A 25,707-nucleotide genomic window follows, 5' to 3' on the forward strand; every position below is an offset into this window, starting at 1 on the left:
GAACATGAACTGAACTGTCAAATGTCAGGTGATAATAACAAGACTATATTATTTTAGCACACTTTATTAATAAGTTACTCAGATTTTGCTGAAAAATGGTCGATAAATATGAAACGGTGAAGCTATGTTACACAATACACAAATACTCGAGCCATTCGGCCAATTATATTCCAGAGTAAGTTTCTTAGCGCTGGGGGTATGCCCTTTATTTCGATAGTTATTCCATCCATTCTTTCGCAGAGATCCGGTTTCCAAGAAAATAAATGAATTTCATGATTTATTCCAGAAATATAATGGTGAACAACCCATCGGATCAACTCTCGAGATGGTTTACGGACAGCAACACGCCCTCACAGTATATAATGTTGAAAATAAAAGCGCCTGCTATAGTGGAAACTATCAAATTCGGGAAATATATTAAAGCTCACGTCAGTGACCTGAAGAAATTCCAAATATTAGGAGGCACAGATGAATACAACTTGTCTGTGTTGTTATCAGCGTGAGTAAATAACAGTAATAACTACTAACTTGCTATTCTACAAACTTTTTTATTTGGGTATAAACAGCTGTTAAAGGTGATATTATTAGAGCTGTTATTGCTGAAAATAATAATCCAATGTAATATTTGCCATTCTCTCTAGGGAATGAGTTGCCGTTATATTATTTGTAATACCTAACACATTTTTTCCCTCTTAAATAACTTTACTATGAAACTTAGAATCAGGGTGTCTATTTTTGACTAGGCCCCCAACAAGAACAATGATGGGGAATGGGGATACACCTATTTTTAACATAACAGGCAATGGAAGAGTAAAATTATTTTCAATATGTTTGTTTCATTCTAAATTAGACAATCTAAATTGATATGATTTTGCTTTTTGACATTATGTAAATCAAAAAGTTACATTATTACAATATGTTGTAAAAAAATATATATATTTTTTTTATGTTTGTTGGACGACTGGGTTGAATGTGAAAAAAACATCTTGTCAAAAACATTTTCATGTGAAATGTTGTGAAGATAAATGGTTTCCATAAGGCTCGCATTGTCTAAAACTTATGAGATCTCTTGTAGAGCCAAGCTTCTAACTCTACAAGCACTTATTTCACAAACTCTTAGTCAAAATATATGGCTTTGCCATTTCTTTACTACAAGAAAGCCTTCTTCCTCGCATTGTCCCGGCATTTGCCATGGCTCATGGGAGCCTGGGGTCCGCTTGACAACTAATCCCAAGATTGGGCTTAGGCACTAGTTTTTACGAAAGTGACTGCCATCTGACCTTCCAACCCAGAGGTTAATCTAGGCCTTGGGATTAGTCCGGTTTCCTCACAATGTTTTCCTTCACGAAAAGCGGCTGGTAAATATCAAATGATATTTCGTACATAACTTGAATATATGTTTGAGAACAGGAGAAATAATAAACACATGTTTTGTTATATCTGCTTAAACTCAAATTTTCCTAAAAAAACACCCGTCTTTATGTGTAACTTTAGCGATAAGATATCATAAAACTTCGAATGTCGATTTTTTTAGGAATAAATAAGTTTTAGCTGATATAACAAAACACATGCTCATTATTTTTTTGCTGCTTTCAAACATATGTATACTCAAACCAGCCATTAACTAGCAAGTTGCTTGAGCATCACTTTCTATAGGAGTTAGAAGATTTAGTAACTTTTTAGTACTTTGGAGGACAATTTCTCCCAATAGGTTGAGATTGGGCAACTAAAAAAAATACGTGTCCGTTATTTTAGACTATAACATATATAAATATAAATCAAATCGGAACCCGACAGTTGGGTACCTTGTAAGGCTGTAAAATTCTTCTGACGACCCATCTGGCCTAGTGGGTAGTGACCCTGCCTATGAAGCCCATGGTCCAGGGTTCAAATCCTGGTAAGGGCATTTATTCTTGTGATGAGCATGGATATTTGTTCCTGAGTCATGGGTGTTTTCTACAATACAATACAAATACTCTTTATTGCACACCTCAATACAGAAACAATACAAATAATACCACACATAAAGAAGAGGTAAACAACAGGCGGTCTTATCGCTAAAAAGCGATCTCTTCCAGACAACCTTCTCTATGTATTTAAATATTTATATATTATATATTATATATATCGTCTAACTACCCTCAACACAAGCCTTACTGTGGGACTTAGTCAATTTGTGCAATAATGTCCTATAATATTTATTCACATGTATTCTAGAATGGAATAATAGATCCATATGATGTCTTTTTTGTCATGTAGAGGGCTCAAGAAAGACAGTGCACCGGAGGTGTTCAGGCTCCGACACAGAACCACAGAAGGCCTGTACTTGCCAGTGCAGTACTTGAAGATAGTGCCGCTGCAGTCTTGGGGCCCGGCGTACAACTACACCATCTGGTATGTGGAGCTGCAGGGGAAGACCCATGAAGATCTGATGGCTAGTGTGCTAGATACTATTAATTTGGTAAGTGATCTTTCATTGTATTATGCTATAGATCATGTCATTCACGATGATGCGTGCCTTGATTTGTATTGTCATGTTACTAAAGGTTATATTCGACAAATCTGCATGTAATGGTGAATGACACGAACTATAAATAAATAAATAGGTCAGTAATCATTATGAAATGATACAAATGCTCAGGGCTTGATTTAAGTTGATTTAAGGTGGTAATGCATAAATAATATTGAAAATACTTCTCAAATTTTATGTGATTCTATAATGTATAACGAAAATCAATATAAGTGACATGAGGCTTGCTCAAGATTGCTCAGTTATCGTTTTTAAGGTTTTAGATTTTAACTTGGTTATGTACACATTGTAGACTTATATAAATTTCAGAAGTCATTTGACGATTTATATTTAATTTAGGTTGTTATTATATCCTACTAACGACCATCATACTAGAAAAATGTTCAGTGATACAATTCATTATTTAGCGCAAAGAGGAAGAAGCAGTCCGAATGCTCCTAAAACATTTACGCCGACGCCGCTACAAGGACGCCTTTGAAGCACTGTCGCGCGAGAGCGGCGTGCGGCTCGAGGGCGAGCTGCAGGCGCGGCTGTGGCACGCGTTAGTTGAGAACGGGGACTACAAGCTCGCGGAGGACATCCTGGACGAGGCGGTCACTGGTGAGTTACTGGAACACATGCTGCTACTGGAACACTCTAGGGTGAGCTGCAAGCGCGGGCTTGTAGGCTTCAGAAGACAAAGTGGATGTGATGGAAATGTTTTTGCTGCATTTGCATGATTGTAAACAAACCTCTTAGTATGTGGTATGTTTAAGCTTACACGGGGTACAGGTTATGTTAAAGTATGTAACTTTACTTTTAAGTGACATTAACGTGAGACACTTCATTCGGTTCCTGTCTGTTTTAATTTTTTGTCTTTTAATTATTTATATAAGAATTCAAGCCTTGGCGACCCTCTACATCTCTAAGGATAATTTAATATCTTTTTTATATTTTATCTCTGACACTTAGAGACTTATACATCTCTAAAGAATTTTAGTATTTTATGGTTTTATTTTTTTATCATAGTTTTTTTTGTGTAATTTGACATTTAGAGACAGTATACATCTCTAATAAAGTATTTATTATTTCATAGATTCGATATTTGTATTAGTTTTTTTTTTAAATTTATTGTTTGTAAAAATGGACATGTAAAAGTGCCCCTGTGGCCTATTTGCTGAATAAATGTTTGATATTTGATATGTGTGACGCTCCTTAATTTAAGTAAATATTTTTTTTTGCACCAATAATAATACATGTAGCTATAAAAAAAAATAGAACTATGTAACTAGTTAACAACAGGCCGTCTTATCGCTAATAAGCGATCTCTTCCAGACGACCTTTAGTTTGTAGATTTCATATTTTACTAGTCATTTTATACAAATATATGATGAATACTGCAATTAATTCTGTGAATTACAATAGAAGACTCAGCATATTACTAAAAATACTTTAATAAAAAAAAAGATAACCATACATTAAAACAAAAAAAAAACCTCTATGAAAAAACCATCTCACACAAAGGAATACTATTAGACTACCGAAAGTAGTGAGGTGGAAGTCACTCACAAATATATTTAAAAAATTTATACCGTAAAAACTTGGAGGTGATATATTATTAGCCGGTACTGTAACTTTACCTTGATTAGCTACTTAATTTAATTTCAACACTTACTGACATGACATTAATTTATTTAATTATTGTTTGGAAGAGATCGCTTTTTAGCGATAAGACCGCCTATTGTTTACCTCTTCTTAATGTGTTGTATTACTTGTATTGTTTCTGTATTGAGGTGTGCAATAAAGAGTATTTGTATTGTATTGTAATTGGACCTTTCTTTATTTTGCAGAAGGCGAATTCGACTGGTACATGTCGTGGCAGCCTTACACGCCGGTGTGGCGCGAGATGTCAGGATGCTCCGTGCAGGTAGGTACCAACAGTTGCACTAAATTCACTTTGGCAGACTTAGACTTACGCAAGCGCATATATAGCACTGTAAAACCCGAAAAAAATGCGCACATTCTCGCGTGATTTTTATTTGTGTTTTAACTTTAGGTGGAGGACCGCTTATGCTGCGACACGCCGCCCCCACAGCGCTCCAACGAACTGTCGTGTGCCGACCGCGAGCCACGACCGCTTGATGCGGTGAGACCATTCACTATAATAATACCTTTTATACTCTGGCATAGTCACTTTGTCTGTAGAAAAAGGCGGCAGATTTAAAATATGTAGGCGCGAAGGGTTAATCTCCCATAACAAATAACAATTTCGTGCCTTATTCTGCTGACAAGTTGGGTGTGTTTGAGTATATGCTGTGTATCTTTAGGTATTTAAATAAAAGTAAACAAAATCTACCCTCAAATGGCTCCTTAAGTCAGATCAAGAAGTATATAAAAACATTACATGATCTAATAATGTAAGTTAAAGTCAGGTCGTTCAGTGACAAATCCAGGTGGTTTTGTATTTGGTTGACCAATAAATGTTATAACTACCCGCAAAAGTACAAATTGTTTGTTTACTTTTATTTAAAGATAATGAGCTTTATAGATCATGCTCCTGCAGCTGCGAGATGATTCGAATGTTACGAATACGAACATGCAACTAAAGGGGCAAAGTGGAAACACTGCTCATGTTAATGTGTCTGACGCTGCAGAACTCCCTCTGACGGCAGCAGAACAGGGCCTTCCTTCTTACACTATGTCCCTGTTCTCTGCCCTACCTATAGCAGTATAGCCAATTTGATTTGTTGTAGCTCACTTTTAGGGTTCCGTAGTCAAGAACCCTTATAGTTTCGCCATGTCCGTCTGTCTGACCATGACCATCCCCCGCTTTGCTCCTTGGCCTTAACATGGATACAAAAATAATGCATGGCGACAGAACGGTAAAATTAAATGTACAATTTTTTTTTTTACGGTAACTCCCATACAAAATGTTTTTTTTTTATGTTTTTAATTTTAACCTAATGGTGTGGAGTATCGTTGGATAGGTGTTTCAACACGAATATAGGTTTCCAACAACCATTTTTTGATAGTGTATATTTTAAGAAATAATCGCTTCGAAAGAAAAAATCCCGCCCCCAAAAAATATGGAAAAAATCCTAAAACAAAAGCTTAATAAATACTTTGAATGAAAACTATAGCGAACATGACCCGATATTCTCTTGGCCGATTTTTTTTCTATCACACTATAAAAAAAGTATTTTCATTGAGTACATATGAAACTAGTGTTCTCGACAGGAGGTGCCCGTCAACGGCGAATCATCAGAATGCGATACCACCTGCTGCACCAAACCCGGACCTCGCGGCGGCCACCAACTCGTAGTGGACTCTACTACGGGCACACTGTACCTCTTCGGCGGCTGGAACGGGACGGAAGACCTCGACGACTTGTGGTATGGAGCCGTTGATGATCGTTTGTCTCTCCTTCCCTGTTAATATTTGTATTTGTTAGAAAGAGACAAAACTTAACAGAGTTTTTCTAAGGGTTTTTTTGTACGGTATTTATGATGCCTATGGTATGAAAGAACAGATTTTACTCACCAGAGCGCTGTAGTAAAATTTTGTTTTATTTTTATGTGTATGAATGTTATTAAACAGGTCTTACGACACGGAGACGGAGCGCTGGGCGCTTCTCTGCCGGCACAGCGGGCTCGAGAACGGACCCTCGCCGCGCTCGTGCCACAAAATGGTGTTCGACCCCGTGCACAGGAGGTTATACACACTGGGGAGGTACCTGGACAACGCTCAGCGAGTACCCAGCAATATGAACGTGAGTGCGATAAATTTACTACTTTATGTCGTAGTTAACAAGGTTCTATTCTACCGATACTAGCACACTGGGCTCGAGAACGGGCCCTCGTCGCGCTCGTGGCACAATATGGTCTTCGACCCCGTGCACAGAAGATTATACACATTGGGAGGTATTTGGACAACGCTCAACGGGTACCCAGAAATATGAATGTAAGTGTGATGCAATAACAACCTTATGTCATTGTATATAAGGTCCTATTTGTTCTATGCTACCACAGCCGGCTCGAGAACGGGCCCTCGCCTCGTTCGTGCCATGTTCCACCCCGTGCACAAAGGGTTATACACGCTGGGGCAATATATGGACAACGCTCAACGCGTGACTTGTAATTTGAATGTGAGTGTGATACATTAACGACCTCATAGTAAATAAGGTCCTGTGCTACCACAAAGGGCTCAAGATCGGTCCCTCGCGTCGCTCGTAACGGAAAATGGTGTTCGCTCCCGTGCATACAAGATTTGTATCACACTGGGCAATATGAATGTAAGTGTGATACATAAACGACCTTATGTCATAGTAAATAAGATATGGGTCTATCCAAAGTATTTATAAAACTTTTTATACGATTATTACAACCGCAGTGGCGCGCCGCGACGCCATACTGTAAGTTGACGGTGAAGTGCGTACGACCATGACCGGTTGCATATTAAAATTGAAGGCGCAATAAGCCATACGGCTACCGCAAGTGCCGAATATGAGCTCTAAAGATGGCCATATTATAACCTTATTTATTTTCAGAGCGACTTATACATGTACGACGTGCCCACCAGCCAGTGGTCGCTAGTAATGGCCGACACAGCAGCAGCGGGCGGGCCTCGCCTCGTGTTCGACCACCAGATGTGCATCGATAGCGACACGCGCACCGTGTACGTGTTCGGAGGCCGGGTGCTGCCACACAACACGTAAGTCACACATTATACAGAGCGACTTGTACATGTACGACGTGCCCACCAGCCAGTGGTCGCTAGTAATGGCCGACACAGCAGCGGCGGGCGGGCCTCGCCTCGTGTTCGTGTTCGACCACCAGATGTGCATCGACACCGACACGCACCGTCTACGTCAGGGGTCACCAATTAAGGCCCGATTTTTAAAATAAAATGACAATCGCGGTCAGTTTCTAATTGAGTTTCTTAAATATCTAAGCAAATGTTGTTTCTTTCCTTGTTTTGGTGTTGTAATATGTTTAATTTTGTTCTTTTGTGCTAGCCTGTAATAGACTTTTGTATCCTGTCTGTGGAAACCTGTAATTGGCATCCCTGAAACATATTTTTCTTAACTTAATATTTTTTTTTTAATAAAAAAAAAGTAATGTACTGCACAAAACAGGTCGGCGGTCCGGATCTGGACTGCGATCCGCCATTTGGTGACCCCTGGTCTACGTGTTCACACTACACGTGAGCCGATTAATAGAATTAGACGCTATTTTAAACTCGTATGCTAGTATAATACGATTGTGTTCAAAATTGATATTTTATTTTGATCTGGGATTCGCTTTAATAAACTGGTTGCCATTTTAAACTTCAAATTTAAGTTAATGGTCCGACGGCTTACGCTACCGCTGCATTTGCGTTCCCATTCGTCAATAACTAATTCAATGTAGTATTCCGCAATTAATAACTACTAGATAGGCTTAACTCTTATACAGGCTACGAAGATTTCTCTTACGTTAGGAAAGTGCTTCCTGTCTTCAGAAGGGTCAGTCATCAGCAAAAGTTACTAAAGGGTCGAGGTTCAAAATGGTTCGGTTCATTTTAGTGTTAAGAGGAAAAGACAAGGTTGATTACACAATATTATTGTTTCAGAGAGGAAGCCGCAACACCGCAATACTCCGGCCTGTACGCGTACTACCTGAACACGAATAGCTGGCAGCTCCTACTTGCGGACAGGCACTCGCTGCCCGCGCCGCAGCCGCGCGTGTCGCACTCCATGCTGTTCCACCCGGTGAGTAACCCATATTACACGTATTACTCTATGAGCTGCTGTTTGTTACAAAAAAAAATGAATCAACAAAAAAATCCTTTGCAAAAATTTACTGAGAATCGATTGAAAAATCCGGAGGAACATATAAAATATTTTTATTACTGAAGATGAAGTTTAGAAGTTTCACTATCGGATCGAGCTCGCTCGCGTAGTAAAACTACGAAAAAAAAACAACGGGTTGCACTCCGGGAGTCCCGGTAGAAGTGAAAACTTGAATATTAACGTTGTGCATTTTTGATATTTTGGAGAAGAGTAGCAGTTTGGGGGCGTCCATTAATCGCGTCATACGTTTTTGGCTTGTTTTAGACCCCCCCCCCTCCCCCGTGGTGATCTTTGGTGATATTTTCAGGACCCCCCCCCCATCCAATATGACGTGTATTTTTTTCGATAACTAAAGAACAGTTTTCTAACAAATGAACCTAAGTACACGTGTTTTGACAGTTTGGTTAATTGAAGGGCGGAAAACTATTATTTTTATTTTATTGACTATAATACAGTATAGCACAGATGAAAAAAAAAATACACGTGATACGTGTCCATACCCCCCCGTCCCCTGTGGTGATCATTGGTGATTTTTTGCTGACCCCCTCCCCCCCCTATACAATATGACGCGATTAATGGACGCCCCCTTTTATAAAAAAGAGATAATTCTCTATTATACCTACGTAAACAAATTTGAGTGTCAGGACTTCAGCCTAGACAATCAGTAAATTTTAATGAATCGTTCACCATCATATTAAGTAAAACAATCACGCTTTTCTGTTATTAACTTATGTATATATATATATATATATATACATATATACACAAGGATAAAATACAACACAATAGGGTTGTTTCCATCTACAAATCTCAGGGTCGAATTGTATCCCTATAAATTCTTTTGGATTATAAGAACATGTTAAACTACTTTTAAGGCACTTGTAATGACCATATTATTGTAAATATTGATTTTAAAATATCTTTTGGCACACGTCACGTAACCAAACTAGAAACGTTATTGAAGATTCTGATGACGTCACAACTCTCGGATTGACACTGTTGACAGTTAGGCGATAAACAACAAATGACAAATGTCAGTTGACAGTTCGTATCTTCTACGTGTGTATGTAGTTATGTGTCAAACCGTAAACTGTGACGTCACACAATTTTCAAAGAGCGTTTTGGGCGCGAAAGCATGTGTCAAAATATATTTTGTTAAATTAACATATTTAAAGCCGTTTTTAGTATAAAAGTTGAATTTTAGGGCAACTTTTAGTTAATATAGAACGTGATACAAGCGTTTCGAAAAATTGGAAACAACCCTATTAACAAAGATTAAACCTCTTTAACCGTTATGACAGCACTTTGATTATGAAGAAAATAAAATGTCACACTTGAATGACATACGATTTTTAACCAGAGCAAAAGTAACCAGGCTTCGATGACATTCAATTTGCACGTCACCATGATGTCACATGTCCGTCTTACGAATTTTCAATCTGACGGTCACGTGACACCTGACGCAAGTTTAAAAATTTTTCCCCATCACAAGAAGCGCACAGCGCCGCTAAAGAAATTTTCACTTCAAAAAGCGGTCCGCTGACAAAAACAAGTGACGATGTGTCAGCATTAGTCACGATTAGCAATTGACCCTTTGGTCAAGAATCGGGCGAGCTATAGGGACTGTGCGCGTTGGAGGGTCTGCCATCTTGTGGCCTGAATTGGAATCATAAACATGTACATTTAGACGTCACGTGTTTTCTTGTGCATAGTAAGTTAATGCACGCTCCGTATTGTTACGCAAGTAATCATGAATGTACCAAAATTTGAATTTCGAACGTGATATAAAAAGAATTTTAGAGGCGTGTATCAAGCAGTGGACAGACATGTTTGTGCTGATAATAATGATGTAGGGTGTCAAGTGATGTCTTGCCACTAGATGTTGGAATAAGGATTGCTAAGCTGAGTTTGTATTTCAGGTACAACGGAAACTGTATATCTTCGCGGGCCAGCGCAACAAGGAGCACCTGCTGGACCTGTGGTGGTGGGACGTGGGCACGAGCACGTGCGGGGCGCTGTGCAGCGGCGCCGCCGCCTGCCCGCCGCCCGCCGCCGGCTTCACGCAGCGCGCCACGCTCGACCCCGACACCGACGAGCTGTTCGTGCTGTCGGTCAGTATACTGTGTGGACGTGGCGCTACACCCGCCCGCCGCCCGCCGCCGGCTTCACGCAGCGCGCCACGCTCGACCCCGACACCGACGAGCTGTTCGTGCTGTCGGTCAGTATACTGTGTGGACGTGGCGCTACACCCGCCCGCCGCCCGCCGCCCGCCGCCGGCTTCACGCAGCGCGCCACGCTCGACCCCGACACCGACGAGCTGTTCGTGCTGTCGGTCAGTATACTGTGTGGACGTGGCGCTACACCCGCCCGCCGCCCGCCGCCGGCTTCACGCAGCGCGCCACGCTCGACCCCGACACCGACGAGCTGTTCGTGCTGTCGGTCAGTATACTGTGTGGACGTGGCGCTACACCCGCCCGCCGCCCGCCGCCCGCCGCCGGCTTCACGCAGCGCGCCACGCTCGACCCCGACACCGACGAGCTGTTCGTGCTGTCGGTCAGTATACTGTGTGGACGTGGCGCTACACCCGCCCGCCGCCCGCCGCCCGCCGCCGGCTTCACGCAGCGCGCCACGCTCGACCCCGACACCGACGAGCTGTTCGTGCTGTCGGTCAGTATACTGTGTGGACGTGGCGCTACACCCGCCCGCCGCCCGCCGCCCGCCGCCGGCTTCACGCAGCGCGCCACGCTCGACCCCGACACCGACGAGCTGTTCGTGCTGTCGGTCAGTATACTGTGTGGACGTGGCGCTACACCCGCCCGCCGCCCGCCGCCGGCTTCACGCAGCGCGCCACGCTCGACCCCGACACCGACGAGCTGTTCGTGCTGTCGGTCAGTATACTGTGTGGACGTGGCGCTACACCCGCCCGCCGCCCGCCGCCCGCCGCCGGCTTCACGCAGCGCGCCACGCTCGACCCCGACACCGACGAGCTGTTCGTGCTGTCGGTCAGTATACTGTGTGGACGTGGCGCTACACCCGCCCGCCGCCCGCCGCCCGCCGCCGGCTTCACGCAGCGCGCCACGCTCGACCCCGACACCGACGAGCTGTTCGTGCTGTCGGTCAGTATACTGTGTGGACGTGGCGCTACACCCGCCCGCCGCCCGCCGCCCGCCGCCGGCTTCACGCAGCGCGCCACGCTCGACCCCGACACCGACGAGCTGTTCGTGCTGTCGGTCAGTATACTGTGTGGACGTGGCGCTACACCCGCCCGCCGCCCGCCGCCGGCTTCACGCAGCGCGCCACGCTCGACCCCGACACCGACGAGCTGTTCGTGCTGTCGGTCAGTATACTGTGTGGACGTGGCGCTACACCCGCCCGCCGCCCGCCGCCGGCTTCACGCAGCGCGCCACGCTCGACCCCGACACCGACGAGCTGTTCGTGCTGTCGGTCAGTATACTGTGTGGACGTGGCGCTACACCCGCCCGCCGCCCGCCGCCCGCCGCCGGCTTCACGCAGCGCGCCACGCTCGACCCCGACACCGACGAGCTGTTCGTGCTGTCGGTCAGTATACTGTGTGGACGTGGCGCTACACCCGCCCGCCGCCCGCCGCCCGCCGCCGGCTTCACGCAGCGCGCCACGCTCGACCCCGACACCGACGAGCTGTTCGTGCTGTCGGTCAGTATACTGTGTGGACGTGGCGCTACACCCGCCCGCCGCCCGCCGCCGGCTTCACGCAGCGCGCCACGCTCGACCCCGACACCGACGAGCTGTTCGTGCTGTCGGTCAGTATACTGTGTGGACGTGGCGCTACACCCGCCCGCCGCCCGCCGCCGGCTTCACGCAGCGCGCCACGCTCGACCCCGACACCGACGAGCTGTTCGTGCTGTCGGTCAGTATACTGTGTGGACGTGGCACTACACCCGCCCGCCGCCGGCTTCACGCAGCGTTTTTTTTTTATAAAGTGTGTCTGAAAGGACATCGTTATCGACCAGAACAACAAGCTAACAACAACATGCATCTCTCACGCGAACAAGTACTAATTGTCCCGTGTTTGTTCCAGGGCATGAGCAAAGAGAAAGACAAGCGCGTGTACAACACTCTATGGGTATTCTCACTACGGCGCCTGACCTGGACGTGCGTGTACCGGAACGACAGCATAGCGCCGCACGAGCCGCGACCGCGCTTCGCGCACCAGCTGGTCTACGACCCCGTGCGGAAGGTCAGTACTAGTTATCGCTCGGGTCAAACCAAAACTGACTCGAATGTATGAACTATACGAATAACGTAGATATCAAGATATCATTATGACGTTTTGTGGCGGTGTCTATGAGGTTCTCTCAACGTTGTCATGGACTTGCGTCTACCGGAACGACAGCAGCCACGAGCCGTGATCGAGCTTTGCGCACCAGCTGGCCTACTTGTTTGACCCCGTGCGGAAGGTTGGTCTAACCCGAGGGCGGCGGAACGCTCGCATTTGTTTTTGCCAATATACCGATACCGTCGATATCAGTATCGAGCATGCATACTCGGGACGTGCGTTTCGTGACCGAAGCGTAAGGCCGTGGACTGGACGTCACCGGACAGCGAGCCACGAGTAACATTTCCATGCCGCAAAAATCGATAATCAAATTTATTTACAGCTTTGAAAAGTCAACATAAACGGCTTCAAAGCTCGCTCGTCGCCCCGCTACTCTCTGGCGTTCAGACCACGGCCTTACTAAAGGACTGATACTGATATTCTTTAACCTTTGAATTAAGAATTCATATTATAATCGCATTCAATCTTGGATATTCTATAACACTTCCTAACAAACTAAAGTATTCATTAAAAAAATTACACTTCTGTTTCTCTCTCTTTGTAAATGTAACCTAAGTCCTAACCATTCCTATTCATCCAGATACACTACCTATTCGGTGGCAACCCCGGCAACCAGAACAGTCTGCGCCTCCGCCTCGACGACCTCTGGGCGCTCCAGTTAAAACGGGCGTCCATTGAGAAAGTCTCCAGAGAAGCCAAACTCGCACTGAGAGAAGCCTGCTTTAGAGAGCTGGCGGCCACGCCCGGGAGGGACACCATGGCGTTAAAGTATCTGAGGAAGGAGCTACATGATGTACTGGATCATAATAATCCTGAGGAGGTGAGTGGACCGTATGACCAAGTATTTAAGTTTATTTTTGCTTTATGGAAGCCATAGGGAAAGTCTCCAGAGATGCCAAACTCGCACTAAGAGAAGCCTGCTTTGTAGAGCTGGCAGCTACGCCATGCATCCTATCCTGAGGAGGTAAGTGTATCTTATTACTATTGTGTTAAGGTTGCTTTTGGCATAAAAACGAGCTTCTATAGAACGAGCGCCTGGTCGGGATACTATGGCACTACAGTATTTAAGGAAGGAGCTAGATGATGTTTCGGATCATAATGATCCTGCGGAGGTGAGTGTCTTATGGCTATGAGTAAGATTGTTAATGGCATCAAAACAGCTTTCTTTCTCTAGTCTTTAGAGAAGCTAAACTCGCACTAAAAGAAGTTCATAGCTTGAACAGGACAATATGGCGCTAAAGAGGGAATTAGAATTGACCATAAATTGCTAATCCTTAAGTTAAATAACATGGATATTCACGGTGATCTGTTGCGCTGGTTCACGTCTTATATTGACAATAGGTCGCAAGCTGTTGTCATTAACAACTATGTGTCTAGCTGGGTAACTGTTCCCAGTGGCGTTCCACAAAGATCGTTGCTGGGGCCTTTGCTTTTCAATATATTTGTCAAAGACATCACCATCAGTGATTGTTGCCACACTTCCAAATTGCTATGTTTCGCTGACGACATGAAATTTTTTACCAAAGTCAATTCATTGGATGACTGCTCTTTTACAAGATGACCTTACACGTCTTGTTGCATATTGCCAGACCGGTGCCCTATTGATTTTCCGACAAACAATACGCCGATTTTCAATTCGCCGAAAACGATTCGCAGACGGGTTCATTGGCCGAGTAACGATTGGCAGAATGTCATTACGCATAATAGTCGTTTGCACGAGTAGTCAATACGTAGAACATTGATACGCATATTTACTTTTCGTAGAATAATCATTTAGTAACTCTCACAATTACCCGATAAACTATTCGTCGAAATACAATAGGTCGAATAATCATTTGGCATTAATATTTATTTATGGCTAGACTAGGACATGACTAACCTACACAACAACTTTTAGTTTGAGTCTGATAAACATGGTTTTGATACATTTAATTATATACTTATTTTAATTAACATAAATGACCATAAAATTTTATGCCTTGAAAGGAGCACTTCTTGTATATATATATATTTATACATTTCGGGGATCTCGGAGCGGCTCTAACGATTTTGATGAAATTGGCTCTATGGGGGTTTTCGGGGGGCGAAAAATCGATCTAGCTAGGTCGTATCTCTGGGAAAACACGCATTATTGAGTTTTATACATTTTTCGAGCAAGACTCGGTCGTCCAGATATTAAAAAACTATATTGCATAGGTACGATGGCCCATACTGTTAACTGTCCATCGGTGGACCTCATTACAAAAGGCATAAGGTCCACCGGTGGGCAGTTAAGAGTGTTGCTGTTTGTACAATACCTATGCTTATGTTCATATTTAAGTAAAAAAATTATTCAAACCTAAACTATGCTTAACGCATATACTTAAAAAAGGATAATATTTTATTTCTTTCTTTCTAAAGACAGTTTTTTTGTAAAAAGACTTTAATTTCGAAAATAACGATGTATAAAATGTGAAACGTTATTCGACTAAACATTCCTTAAACGAAAAGATTACTCTGCCAAATGAAAACCGTCCAGTAATATTTCTGCTAATTTACACAGAAGCGAACTGAACTTTATGTGAACCAAGAGTCTGCGTAACGTTAGTTGACCAAAAGTTACATCTACAAATGAATCACTCTGCGAAACGTTGTTCGGCGAATCGTTGTCTGCGAATTGATTGTCGGAGAATCATTAGGTACCCTGCCAGACCAATAAATTAGATCTAAATGTATCTAAATGTTTACTTTAACCTTCACTAGACAACAAAGTTCAATTCCAACTTTGTAAAAGCTAAATGATCATGTGCTTAAATCTGTGTCATGTATGAAGGACCTGGGAGTCACCCATGATTCAAAGCTTTTATTTGATACTCATATAGATAATATAGTAACTAGTGCTACTAAGACATTGGGATTTATAATGCGTAGTTCTTTACATTTTATTCAAATTAAAACTATAAAAGTTCTTTATTGTACATATGTCTGAAGTAAACTTGAATATGAGTCTCAAATTTGGAACCCAATTTATAGCTGTTGGTTCTCCGAACAATAAATAAATAAATAAATATTTATATTAACAGAATAGAACGTATACAGAAAAAGTTTGTGAAATACCTCTGCTTTAAAATGAAAACTCCTTATAATTAATCCAATTATGACAATATTTGAAAAAAACATCACCTTATCCCACTACATAAACGTGGACAGATTGCAGATATTACTATACTTAATATTTTAAATGGTAACATTGATTGTCCTGAATTGCTCGCTAAGCTCTCCTTCAATACTCCATCTAGGTCTAAAAGATACTTCCCTCCCCTCTCAATTCCTTTTTCATCGCGTAATTACAGAAAGAATAGCTTTCTACTACGAGCTGGTAAAAGTCTAAATGAACTAATGAAGGAGCGGGATATAGACATTTTTTTTTTATTTAGTTGGAGATCCAACAGCTGTGACATTAACATAGAAAAATATAGTAGATACAGGAAGCCAATTATAGGAACTCATTTTTAATAGCAACATCACAACTATAAGACGGATTCTAACAGACAAATTATTTGAGTGAGCGAGTCGTATGCGATAGCATATTATTTATTTATTTATTTATATACTGAACAAAGAAACCAAAACTTATTAGTTAATTTAGTGATACAATAATATGCTATCGCATACGACTCGCTCACTCGAGTAATAATTATTATTGTATCGATTAACGTATGTATATATAACTATTGTGCAATTGATAGCGGTTGGTTCTCCGAAACAAATAAATAAATATTATAGGACATTATTACACAAATTGACTAAGTCCCACAGTAAGCTTTATAAGGCTTGTGTTGAGGGTACTTAGACAACGATATATATAATATATAAATATTTATAAATACTTAAATACATAGAAAACACCCATGACTCAGGAACAAATATCCATGCTCATCACACGAATAAATGCCCTTACCAGGATTTGAACCCGGGACCATCAGCTTCGTAGGCAGGCCCAACCACTAGGCCAAACCGGTCGTCAAATAAATAAATAAAATAAAGTATCAAAGATGGAGATGTTGTGGATCATAAGAATCCTAGACATTTAGAGAAAGAGAGGCTTCCAGAGAAAGTTTTTAGAGTTCGAAACTAAATTTGCTTTAACCTCGTTCTCGACACCCAGAAGGGATACCACCCCCTACTGTTAGTGTAATTTTAACATATTTGCGCCCGCTGTACACTAGAATGGCACTTTGAGAACTATGAATGGGACTTTGTATCGTTTTTCTTATGTTATTAGTAAGGAGGGATGAATCCCAACAATTATGCTATGTTATTTTATTTATTTATGTATTTGTGTGTTTTAGGTGGAGCGTTTCCACTCGCTAGCGACAGTGCTGTTCGCCGGCAGCGCCGGGGCGCGCGGCGCCGTGGCGCTGACGCCGCGCCGCGTGCGCACGCTGGCGCGCCGCCGCGCCCGCCACGCCGCGCCGCCCGACCTCGCGCACGCGCTGCACGCGGTACGCTCCTCTAGCTAGCCACAGTGCTGCTCGCCGGCGGCGCCGGGGCGCTGACGCCGCGCCGCGTGCGCACGCTGGCGCGCCGCCGCGCCCGCCACGCCGCGCCGCCCGACCTCGCGCACGCGCTGCACGCGGTACGCTCCTCTAGCTAGCCACAGTGCTGCTCGCCGGCGGCGCCGGGGCGCTGACGCCGCGCCGCGTGCGCACGCTGGCGCGCCGCCGCGCCCGCCACGCCGCGCCGCCCGACCTCGCGCACGCGCTGCACGCGGTACGCTCCTCTAGCTAGCCACAGTGCTGCTCGCCGGCGGCGCCGGGGCGCTGACGCCGCGCCGCGGGCGCACGCTGGCGCGCCGCCGCGCCCGCCACGCCGCGCCGCCCGACCTCGCGCACGCGCTGCACGCGGTACGCTCCTCTAGCTAGCCACAGTGCTGCTCGCCGGCGGCGCCGGGGCGCTGCCGCCGCGCCGCGGGCGCACGCTGGCGCGCCGCCGCGCCCGCCACGCCGCGCCGCCCGACCTCGCGCACGCGCTGCACGCGGTACGCTCCTCTAGCTAGCCACAGTGCTGCTCGCCGGCGGCGCCGGGGCGCTGACGCCGCGCCGCGTGCGCACGCTGGCGCGCCGCCGCGCCCGCCACGCCGCGCCGCCCGACCTCGCGCACGCGCTGCACGCGGTACGCTCCTCTAGCTAGCCACAGTGCTGCTCGCCGGCGGCGCCGGGGCGCTGACGCCGCGCCGCGTGCGCACGCTGGCGCGCCGCCGCGCCCGCCACGCCGCGCCGCCCGACCTCGCGCACGCGCTGCACGCGGTACGCTCCTCTAGCTAGCCACAGTGCTGCTCGCCGGCGGCGCCGGGGCGCTGACGCCGCGCCGCGTGCGCACGCTGGCGCGCCGCCGCGCCCGCCACGCCGCGCCGCCCGACCTCGCGCACGCGCTGCACGCGGTACGCTCCTCTAGCTAGCCACAGTGCTGCTCGCCGGCGGCGCCGGGGCGCTGACGCCGCGCCGCGTGCGCACGCTGGCGCGCCGCCGCGCCCGCCACGCCGCGCCGCCCGACCTCGCGCACGCGCTGCACGCGGTACGCTCCTCTAGCTAGCCACAGTGCTGCTCGCCGGCGGCGCCGGGGCGCTGACGCCGCGCCGCGTGCGCACGCTGGCGCGCCGCCGCGCCCGCCACGCCGCGCCGCCCGACCTCGCGCACGCGCTGCACGCGGTACGCTCCTCTAGCTAGCCACAGTGCTGCTCGCCGGCGGCGCCGGGGCGCTGACGCCGCGCCGCGTGCGCCACGCCGCTAGGCTCTTCTAGCTCTGTTCCGTAATATGTTCTAGGGAACATCGCACGGAGTTTGCAAAGCTTTGATGTTAACTTTAAATTTTAAGGTCAAGCAAGAAGCTTCTCACGTTTTATTACACAAATTAAGATTGAAACGTCTCTCATTCGCTTTCGTAGTAGTACTTAAAATAATAAAACAGTATCAACTTAGTTCTAAAGAATAAATACCCCCCACCCGAATTATCATTTGGAACTAAAGCAACTTAGTTCGACGCAAACTTGTGAAATGTTTTAACTAGAGCCATTATTTTGATGTCCATTTTTAGCTTATATCCTGTACTGCCATTTAACAATAAAAAAGTACAGGTCAACGACGACCACGTTTTCGAAAAAAAAGATAAAATGTAAAAAAAAAATTTTGGTGACAATTTTTATTTTTGTTATTAATCCTCGAGTAATTGTGGAAATTTTTTGGACAGTTTTTTCTCAATTTTGGCCACCGTAGCCTACGGAGACTAACAAGCAACGCTAAGCGGTCTTCGTAGTCTATGGGTGTTGCTATTACGGGTGTCACATGCGTGTTTCTGACTTATGAAGTAATTATTTTTACTATGCAACCAAATGAATATTTTGTAAGTTGGCAGCAATGCACTTAGTTTAAAACTGTATTCGTTTTGGTTTTGTTAGGTTGGTAGCCATTAATCGCAGTAACATTATATAGCTTATAAAAGCACAAGAGCTTTTATGAGGAATAGACAATATAGACTTTTCTTGAAACCTTTTATGTATGTTCTTATATTCGTGTTAATGAATGCATAAATGACAGATAACAGTAGAGGAGTAGGAAAAATAAATAAAAATCAAAAAACAGTTATGGAAGGTGATTTGTCGATCAAATTAATTGCACTTTACGTGTACAAACACATTGTATATAGAAGGGTACTTCATGAATTGGACACTAATCCTCGTACATATTCCAGGTGCTAGGCGCCGACGACACGATCCCCGAGCCGCCGACCCCGTACGAGGACGTGTCGCCGGAGGCGCCCGACACGTGGGACGTGGGCGAGGACGACGCCGACAGCGGCGCCGCCGACGCCGACTGGGCGGCGCGCCACGCGAGGGCGCTGCTCTACGACCGCCTGTGCAGATACTTCCGGCCCAGCAAGGTGCCGCCGCTCCAGGACATCGCGGACTTGGTCGCGCTGTGAGGTGGGATACATGACGAGGATAACTGGCCTGGAATTAATCGGCTTAACATATAGAGGCTAATAATCATTTGTCCCTTTCCATCATACCAATACGTCGGAAAGGGACAAACGATTATTAGCGGATTGTTAACTTTAGTAGACGTTTATGAATAAGGGGTTAAAATATTATTTTATACAATCCTGATATAATAGAGAACGTTTCAGTCGAGTACCGTGTTTAGGCAACAAAGCTTGCTGAGTTGCCTAAGTAAAGCACGAGATTGAAAAGCTTGATTATATCACTATTTTATACAATACTTTTTCTAGGAGTCATTTAAAATAATACTTCGTTTACTATATCACCTAAACAATTAATCAAAATTAGTATCTCAATTGACAAAATGCGCGCGACGGCACGTGATTGGTATTTTTTTTTTTACAGTTGATTACAGCGTATCGAAATGAACCTTATAGTCGAGTGGGAACCCATATATGAAAAGTATGCAAATTATAGTTTGGTATACAAAATCTTAATAGGGTTGTTTCCATCTACTAATCTTAGGGCAGAATAGTATTCCAATAAATTCTTATGGATTATAAGAACATGTTAAACTACCTTTAGTGGACCTCTAATGGGCACATTTTTGTAAATATTGAATTTAAAATATCTTTTAACACACGTCACGTGACCGAAGTCGAAACGACATTGAAGATTCTGATGACGTCACAACTCACGGTTTGACACTGGGCTATAACCGCGAAAATCGAAGTTCATCATTGCAGGCATTTTTCTCTGTCATTCTAATTACGTCTTAGTAAGAGTAAAAGAAAAAGATCCCCACAGTATACGATTTTCGGTTTTTGCTGTAGGCCCCCCGTTGTCTGTTCTAAAGAGTAAAGTAAGTATATAGGTCTGTTCTCGCACAAAATTTAATACTCAAGCCGTAACCATTTTGGTGGTGGGCAATTAATTGAAGCTTCGATATCTGCACTAAAAAGTAACATCATAGAAATGCTAATGGATAATAAATACTTTATGATATATAATAACTCATTATTACAGAAAACATATTTTATTAGCTGGTTAAAAACCCACACGCACGCATACACAGCTTGCCCACCACCTAAATGGCTACGGCTTGAGTATCAAATTCTGCACTGAGAATAGACAACGGGAGGCCTTGGTGTTACGTGTATATGTACCTATATACTTACTTTACTCTTTGGTATGTACGTAGTTATGTGTCAAACCGTAAACTGTGACGTCATACAATTTTCAAAGAGCGTTTTGGGTGCGAAAGCGTGGGTCAAAATATATTTTGTTAATTTAACATATTTAAAGCCGTTTTTAGGGTAAAAGTTAAATTTCAGGGCAACGTTTGGTTAATATAGAACGTATTACAATCGTTTCAAAAAATTGGAAACAACCCTATTCAACCATTACAATCGACGAGTAGAAAAAGAATATATGTAGGGGCATACAACCTGTATGTAACTGTACATTTTCAACTACTCTGTTACAGACGCTCTGTGGCAGGACGCAGACTGTGCATGGAGATTGGAGAATAAGAATAGAATTGTCACTTGTGCTGTGTGACGTGCTGGTGAAAAGTTTCCCAAATCGCGACACATGTCATAATTTAAAAACTTGTCATATTTTAGTGTTAGGAACTAAATTTACCATTTTAAAAGTGGACAGTTATTATTTCTTGTGATATTTTTTGAAAATTTCTGAGAATTTTTTAACTAGGAAACTTTTCGTATCTTGCACATGTGTTTATCTGTGAATACGCACCATATTGCGCAACCTACATGTTTTATACCAGGTCAGTGGCAAGCGCAGGACCGCTACGGCGCGCCTGAGTGTCAGTCGCTCTCAAATAGACGCTGACATATAAGGAGCGCCAGTAATAATGCCTATACTCACAATGTACACTCAAGGTCACATATTATTAAATGTTGTACCTTATTTCATTATATTAAGGTTGAGAATTGTTTACATATTTATAAAAAATAAAATTGTGACTAACAACTAGGTTTAGGTGCATTTTACGAGTCTACCGCATATTCGGCAAAAAAAGTGAAAATGAGTTTTATAAAAAAAAATATAAAAAATCAAATGAAATGGCGAAATGGTTTCAGACCTAAACTTCTAAATTTGAAAATTCAAATACCTAAATCAAATTAGGTGGGGCTTTTTAATAATATTAAGTTAGGGAAAATCTAAACTAATCCTCCTTTTATGTTTCGTCGCGTTGTGAACCTCTACTAATACGTAAGTTTCAATGTGTTTTTCATGTGTACAAACTTGCGTCTATAGATGCCCCCGCTGCGGCCTCTCCAATAGGGGGCTATATTGCCACAAATTGTGAATAAGCCGCGTTTTAAATCGGTGACCTTTACCCTCACCACGAGTCACCGAGTGTCAACACTGACATATACGCTAACGTCTACGTAAATTACTTTCTATGCATCTCGCTCGTACTGACATGACACTGTCAGTGACTCGTGGTAAGGGTGCTGGTGCTGGAACGGTGAATAACAGGTTATATCGTCAGGTGACATGCAAAACTCACTAATTACTAAAAAATAATTAAACAAAAATAACCTTATTTTAGTAGTAATATGGGCTATGAACTTGTGGTGGTAATTAGTGACTTTTTTTGTCACCTGACGATATTATAAGAATTTTTAACCATATTTGTCTAAAACACGGTACTTTTATTAAACCTACTAGCATAAGACGCTGAAATCTGAAACTCTATCGCTCACGTATCAATAATTACTTTTTCAACCGACTCCAATTTTACGAGTATAGAGGTGGTTATGTATTCGATTGTGGCTATTTTTTTTTGTTCTTTCACCGATTACTCCGACACTCGTGGTCCGATTTGAGTAATTCTTTTTGTGTTTGAAAGGAGTTATCTCCAAGTTGGTCCCATTTTAATTTGGTTCTGATCTGATGATGGGATCCATGAGGAATTGAGGGAACTCCTCATTATTTAAAGGCACTTGTATGGTGATTTGGGTGTTTTCTTAAGCAAATCGAGCATTGTCTCTCAAAAACCATGAATTTGATGAAATGGATCTGATGATGATGATTTTTTTTAATGTAGTATGTTCACCGATTACTCGGACACCCGTGGTCCGATTTGAGTAATTCTTTTATTGTTTGAAAGGAGTTGCCTCCAAGGGGGTCCCATAATATTTTTGAATTGAGAGAACTCCTCAATTTTTAAAGGCACATGTATGGTGATTTGACTGTATTCTTAAGCAACTCAAGCATTTCCTCCCGAAAACTAACAATTTGATGTAGTGCAACTGTACGTAACTTTACCATGAGTGACTCTACATATTAGCTGACGTGTTCGTAGCTTACTTTCTATACATCTCGCTCGCACTAATAGGATGCCAGTAAGAGTGAGACGCATAGAAAATAAGTTACGCTAGCGAATATGTCAGCATATGTGTGTATGCGAGTATGTCAGTGTCAAACTTGAGGTAAGGCTATTTAGTGATTATGAAGACCACGGGTGATATATGGAACTTACCTTTTATAATTGGGTGTAATATGATTTTTGATGTAGGTAGTGTTGGAAATAAGAGGTGAGGGGTAGGTGTGAGAGGTGTGTGAGGTAGGCGGTGGTGGTGAAGGTAGACGGGGGTCTGAGTTTGGGGGTTGAGGGGGCGATGAGTTGATGGGTCGGTGACTGAGGGGTTGGGAGTTGAGGAATCGGGGGTTGGAAGTTGAGGAATCGGGGGTTGGAAGTTGAGGAATTGGGGGTTAGGATTAGGAGTTAAATGGTCTGGGGTTAAGGGGTCGGGGAATGGCGGTTGAAGATTTGGTGGTTCAAGCCCGCATAACTTTAAGTACATCTACTGCTGACTAACGCGGATATAGAAGAGGCGTTTTCTCGGGTTTCCATTGGATTTTTTAACATTTCGTGTACTAGTTTGTAAGATAGTTGTCTGGTAGTATTTTTATACGTAACTGATACTCTATATTACCTCTATAGTTGTTCGGTTTACCGAGCTTTCGTTTCAATGGAATAAAATGAAAAAAAAAAATGTTTACGAAGGACTATAATAAAAATTGTAATTTGAAATGACTTGTATATTATGTGTTTCTGGCTCAGTGTAATGAGTTTCGGTTTGACTTGTAACCATGTATTTTTATTAGTTAAGTTTGTAGACCTCGCGAACCCTCATGTCACGGCCATTTAAATAAATCCAAAAACGGAATCAACAAAATCTCAATAATTATTGAACTCGCTCACGAAATAAATTTCTCGAGAATTGGTTGAGAAATGCAGCCTGTAGGGGAAAACGCCCAAACATACGAAAACATTTACGCTTAAACTGAAAACGACACCTTCCCTTCGCTCGGCTAATAAACCCTATCGTTTTTTTAGCATTACAAAAAAGGTAAACAATCAATTCACATGTCTTTTTATTGAAAAACGCTTTGTAATAATCAGGAACTATTACTTATGAAAGAAAAATAATGTAATCGTATATTATATAATTTATAATTGTTACATATTTGCCGTGAATTATTTTTCAAAAGTTATTGTTCAATAAAGACACGTCAAAATCGCTTACCTTATTTCTAATGCTTAAAAAAACGAACTATAGTATGGCAGCTGGAATAGATAGCGTTGTACAGCTTAACATGTCTGACGGCCACACGGTTGTCAACTTTTGGCAACCAGAGTTACCATATAATGTGCCGCCGTTCAGCGCCATCTACATAAGCTGTCAAATTCGAAGCGATTTTTTTTTTTTACTTTATTGAGGCCAAAAAGAAATACCCTTTACACATCTTATTCAATCAATGAGTTTTCGTTTATATTATCCTAACAATATATTTATTAATTTCGTGCGTTGAATTAAAACGAATTGGATAGTGATTATTGTTTATGTATTGCATTGTAATTTTGTACCGCCTAAATTTTAGTCAAAATAAAATTGTAACCCTTATTTAACCCTAGTTATATAAAGACTGTAAATATTATTTAAAAATGTTAATTCTTTGAAAAACGCGTATTAAAATACGTAATTATTTACATTACATTTATAAGATTAACGTATGGGGTACCATAACATCGGCTAACCGTTAGTAAAAAATAGTTGGCCAATGTTATAGCAGGTTACCTTATCCAGTGTAATGGACTTCGTCGGCTTATGGGTTAAAATTGGTTACCAACTCTTCTCTTATACTATAGGGATGGGTTTTTTTATTTCCATTTAAAGTGCCCTGTTGGGGTCCATATTGGGTTGCATAAAAGTTTGTCATATCTTTGATACGCATAACAACTTGTGTCAAAATCATTGCGCATACAAATGAAAAGTCATTATATTGTGTCATACATTTTTAGCCATAATATTGATATACATGGCAGTTGTCATATATTTTTTGTCCATACCTAATGAACCCAACCTAAAATTTAATGCGAATTAAATTTGTCATATAACTCATTTATGACAAAAACCCAGTTATGCTCAGGAATAATTACAATTTTATGCATAAAGTGTTATGACATTTAAAAATATGATAAAAGTTGTTATCGACCGGAGGGAGTCCCGCCCTGTTGCCCGTTTTCGTTGGGCTCGAGTGAGTTTTAAACACTTTGTCCGCGTAGCTGTACTGTTGGTTGGTAACCGATTTGACGATAATGCGATGAAGTAAAGCTGGGCTCTTTACGGCGGTTGTAGCACGTTTGCATTTTTATCACTTGTCACTATGCCTGTCACTTTCGCACTTACATATTTGATAGAACGTGACAGGCCTAAAAAGTAATAAAATGCGATAGTGCTACAGCGGTTTCATAGATATATTACTCAGACATAAACGGGTTTTGTATTTAACTTGTACCTTCACCGAGGTTTACGGCGACCATACTATTACCGCAGTAGTATCTTGCAAAATGATATGCGGAGAGAGATGCGAAGTCAATCGAACGGGTCATATATTTTTGAATGCTTTATCGTGTAAGATTCGCGCTGGCTGAACACGACACAGGTGCTAACGTTCACAAACTGTCAGCAAATTAATGTATAGATAGATACATTAGGTACCATCCTCGGTTAGGGTACCGCTATGTAATATATGGT

General features: G+C 43.1%; 1 protein-coding gene across 2 annotated transcripts; it reads left to right on the forward strand.

The window, feature by feature from the left end:
- Positions 1-22,625, forward strand: LOC133527788 (muskelin). Of its 2 annotated transcripts, XM_061864961.1 has the most exons (16): positions 1-175; positions 287-499; positions 2,260-2,461; positions 2,938-3,130; positions 4,360-4,436; positions 4,566-4,655; positions 5,747-5,901; positions 6,107-6,278; positions 7,056-7,219; positions 8,120-8,258; positions 10,259-10,450; positions 12,397-12,555; positions 13,235-13,474; positions 16,986-17,138; positions 19,384-19,615; positions 21,117-22,625. In XM_061864961.1, exons 1-15 carry the CDS (start codon positions 96-98, stop codon positions 19,612-19,614), a joined length of 2,460 nt encoding a protein of 819 aa, XP_061720945.1. In that variant the 5' UTR covers positions 1-95; the 3' UTR covers position 19,615; positions 21,117-22,625. The 2 variants fall into 2 exon arrangements, with proteins under 2 accessions (XP_061720945.1, XP_061720944.1); XM_061864960.1 differs by lacking the exons at positions 19,384-19,615; positions 21,117-22,625 and having other exon boundaries at positions 5,735-5,901; positions 16,986-17,171.
- Positions 22,626-25,707: the final 3,082 nt, after the last annotated feature.

Source organism: Cydia pomonella, chromosome 18, assembly GCF_033807575.1.
Source record: "Cydia pomonella isolate Wapato2018A chromosome 18, ilCydPomo1, whole genome shotgun sequence".
In the NCBI taxonomy this organism is placed as follows: domain Eukaryota; kingdom Metazoa; phylum Arthropoda; class Insecta; order Lepidoptera; family Tortricidae; genus Cydia; species Cydia pomonella.

Coding starts and splice junctions, on each gene's coding strand:
- LOC133527788 (XM_061864961.1), top strand. CDS start 96: ATGGTCGATAAATATGAAACGGTGAAGCTATGTTACACAATACACAAA. Junction 3,131..4,359: donor CCTGGACGAGGCGGTCACTG/GTGAGTTACTGG, acceptor TTTATTTTGCAG/AAGGCGAATTCGACTGGTAC. Junction 4,656..5,746: donor AGCCACGACCGCTTGATGCG/GTGAGACCATTC, acceptor TGTTCTCGACAG/GAGGTGCCCGTCAACGGCGA.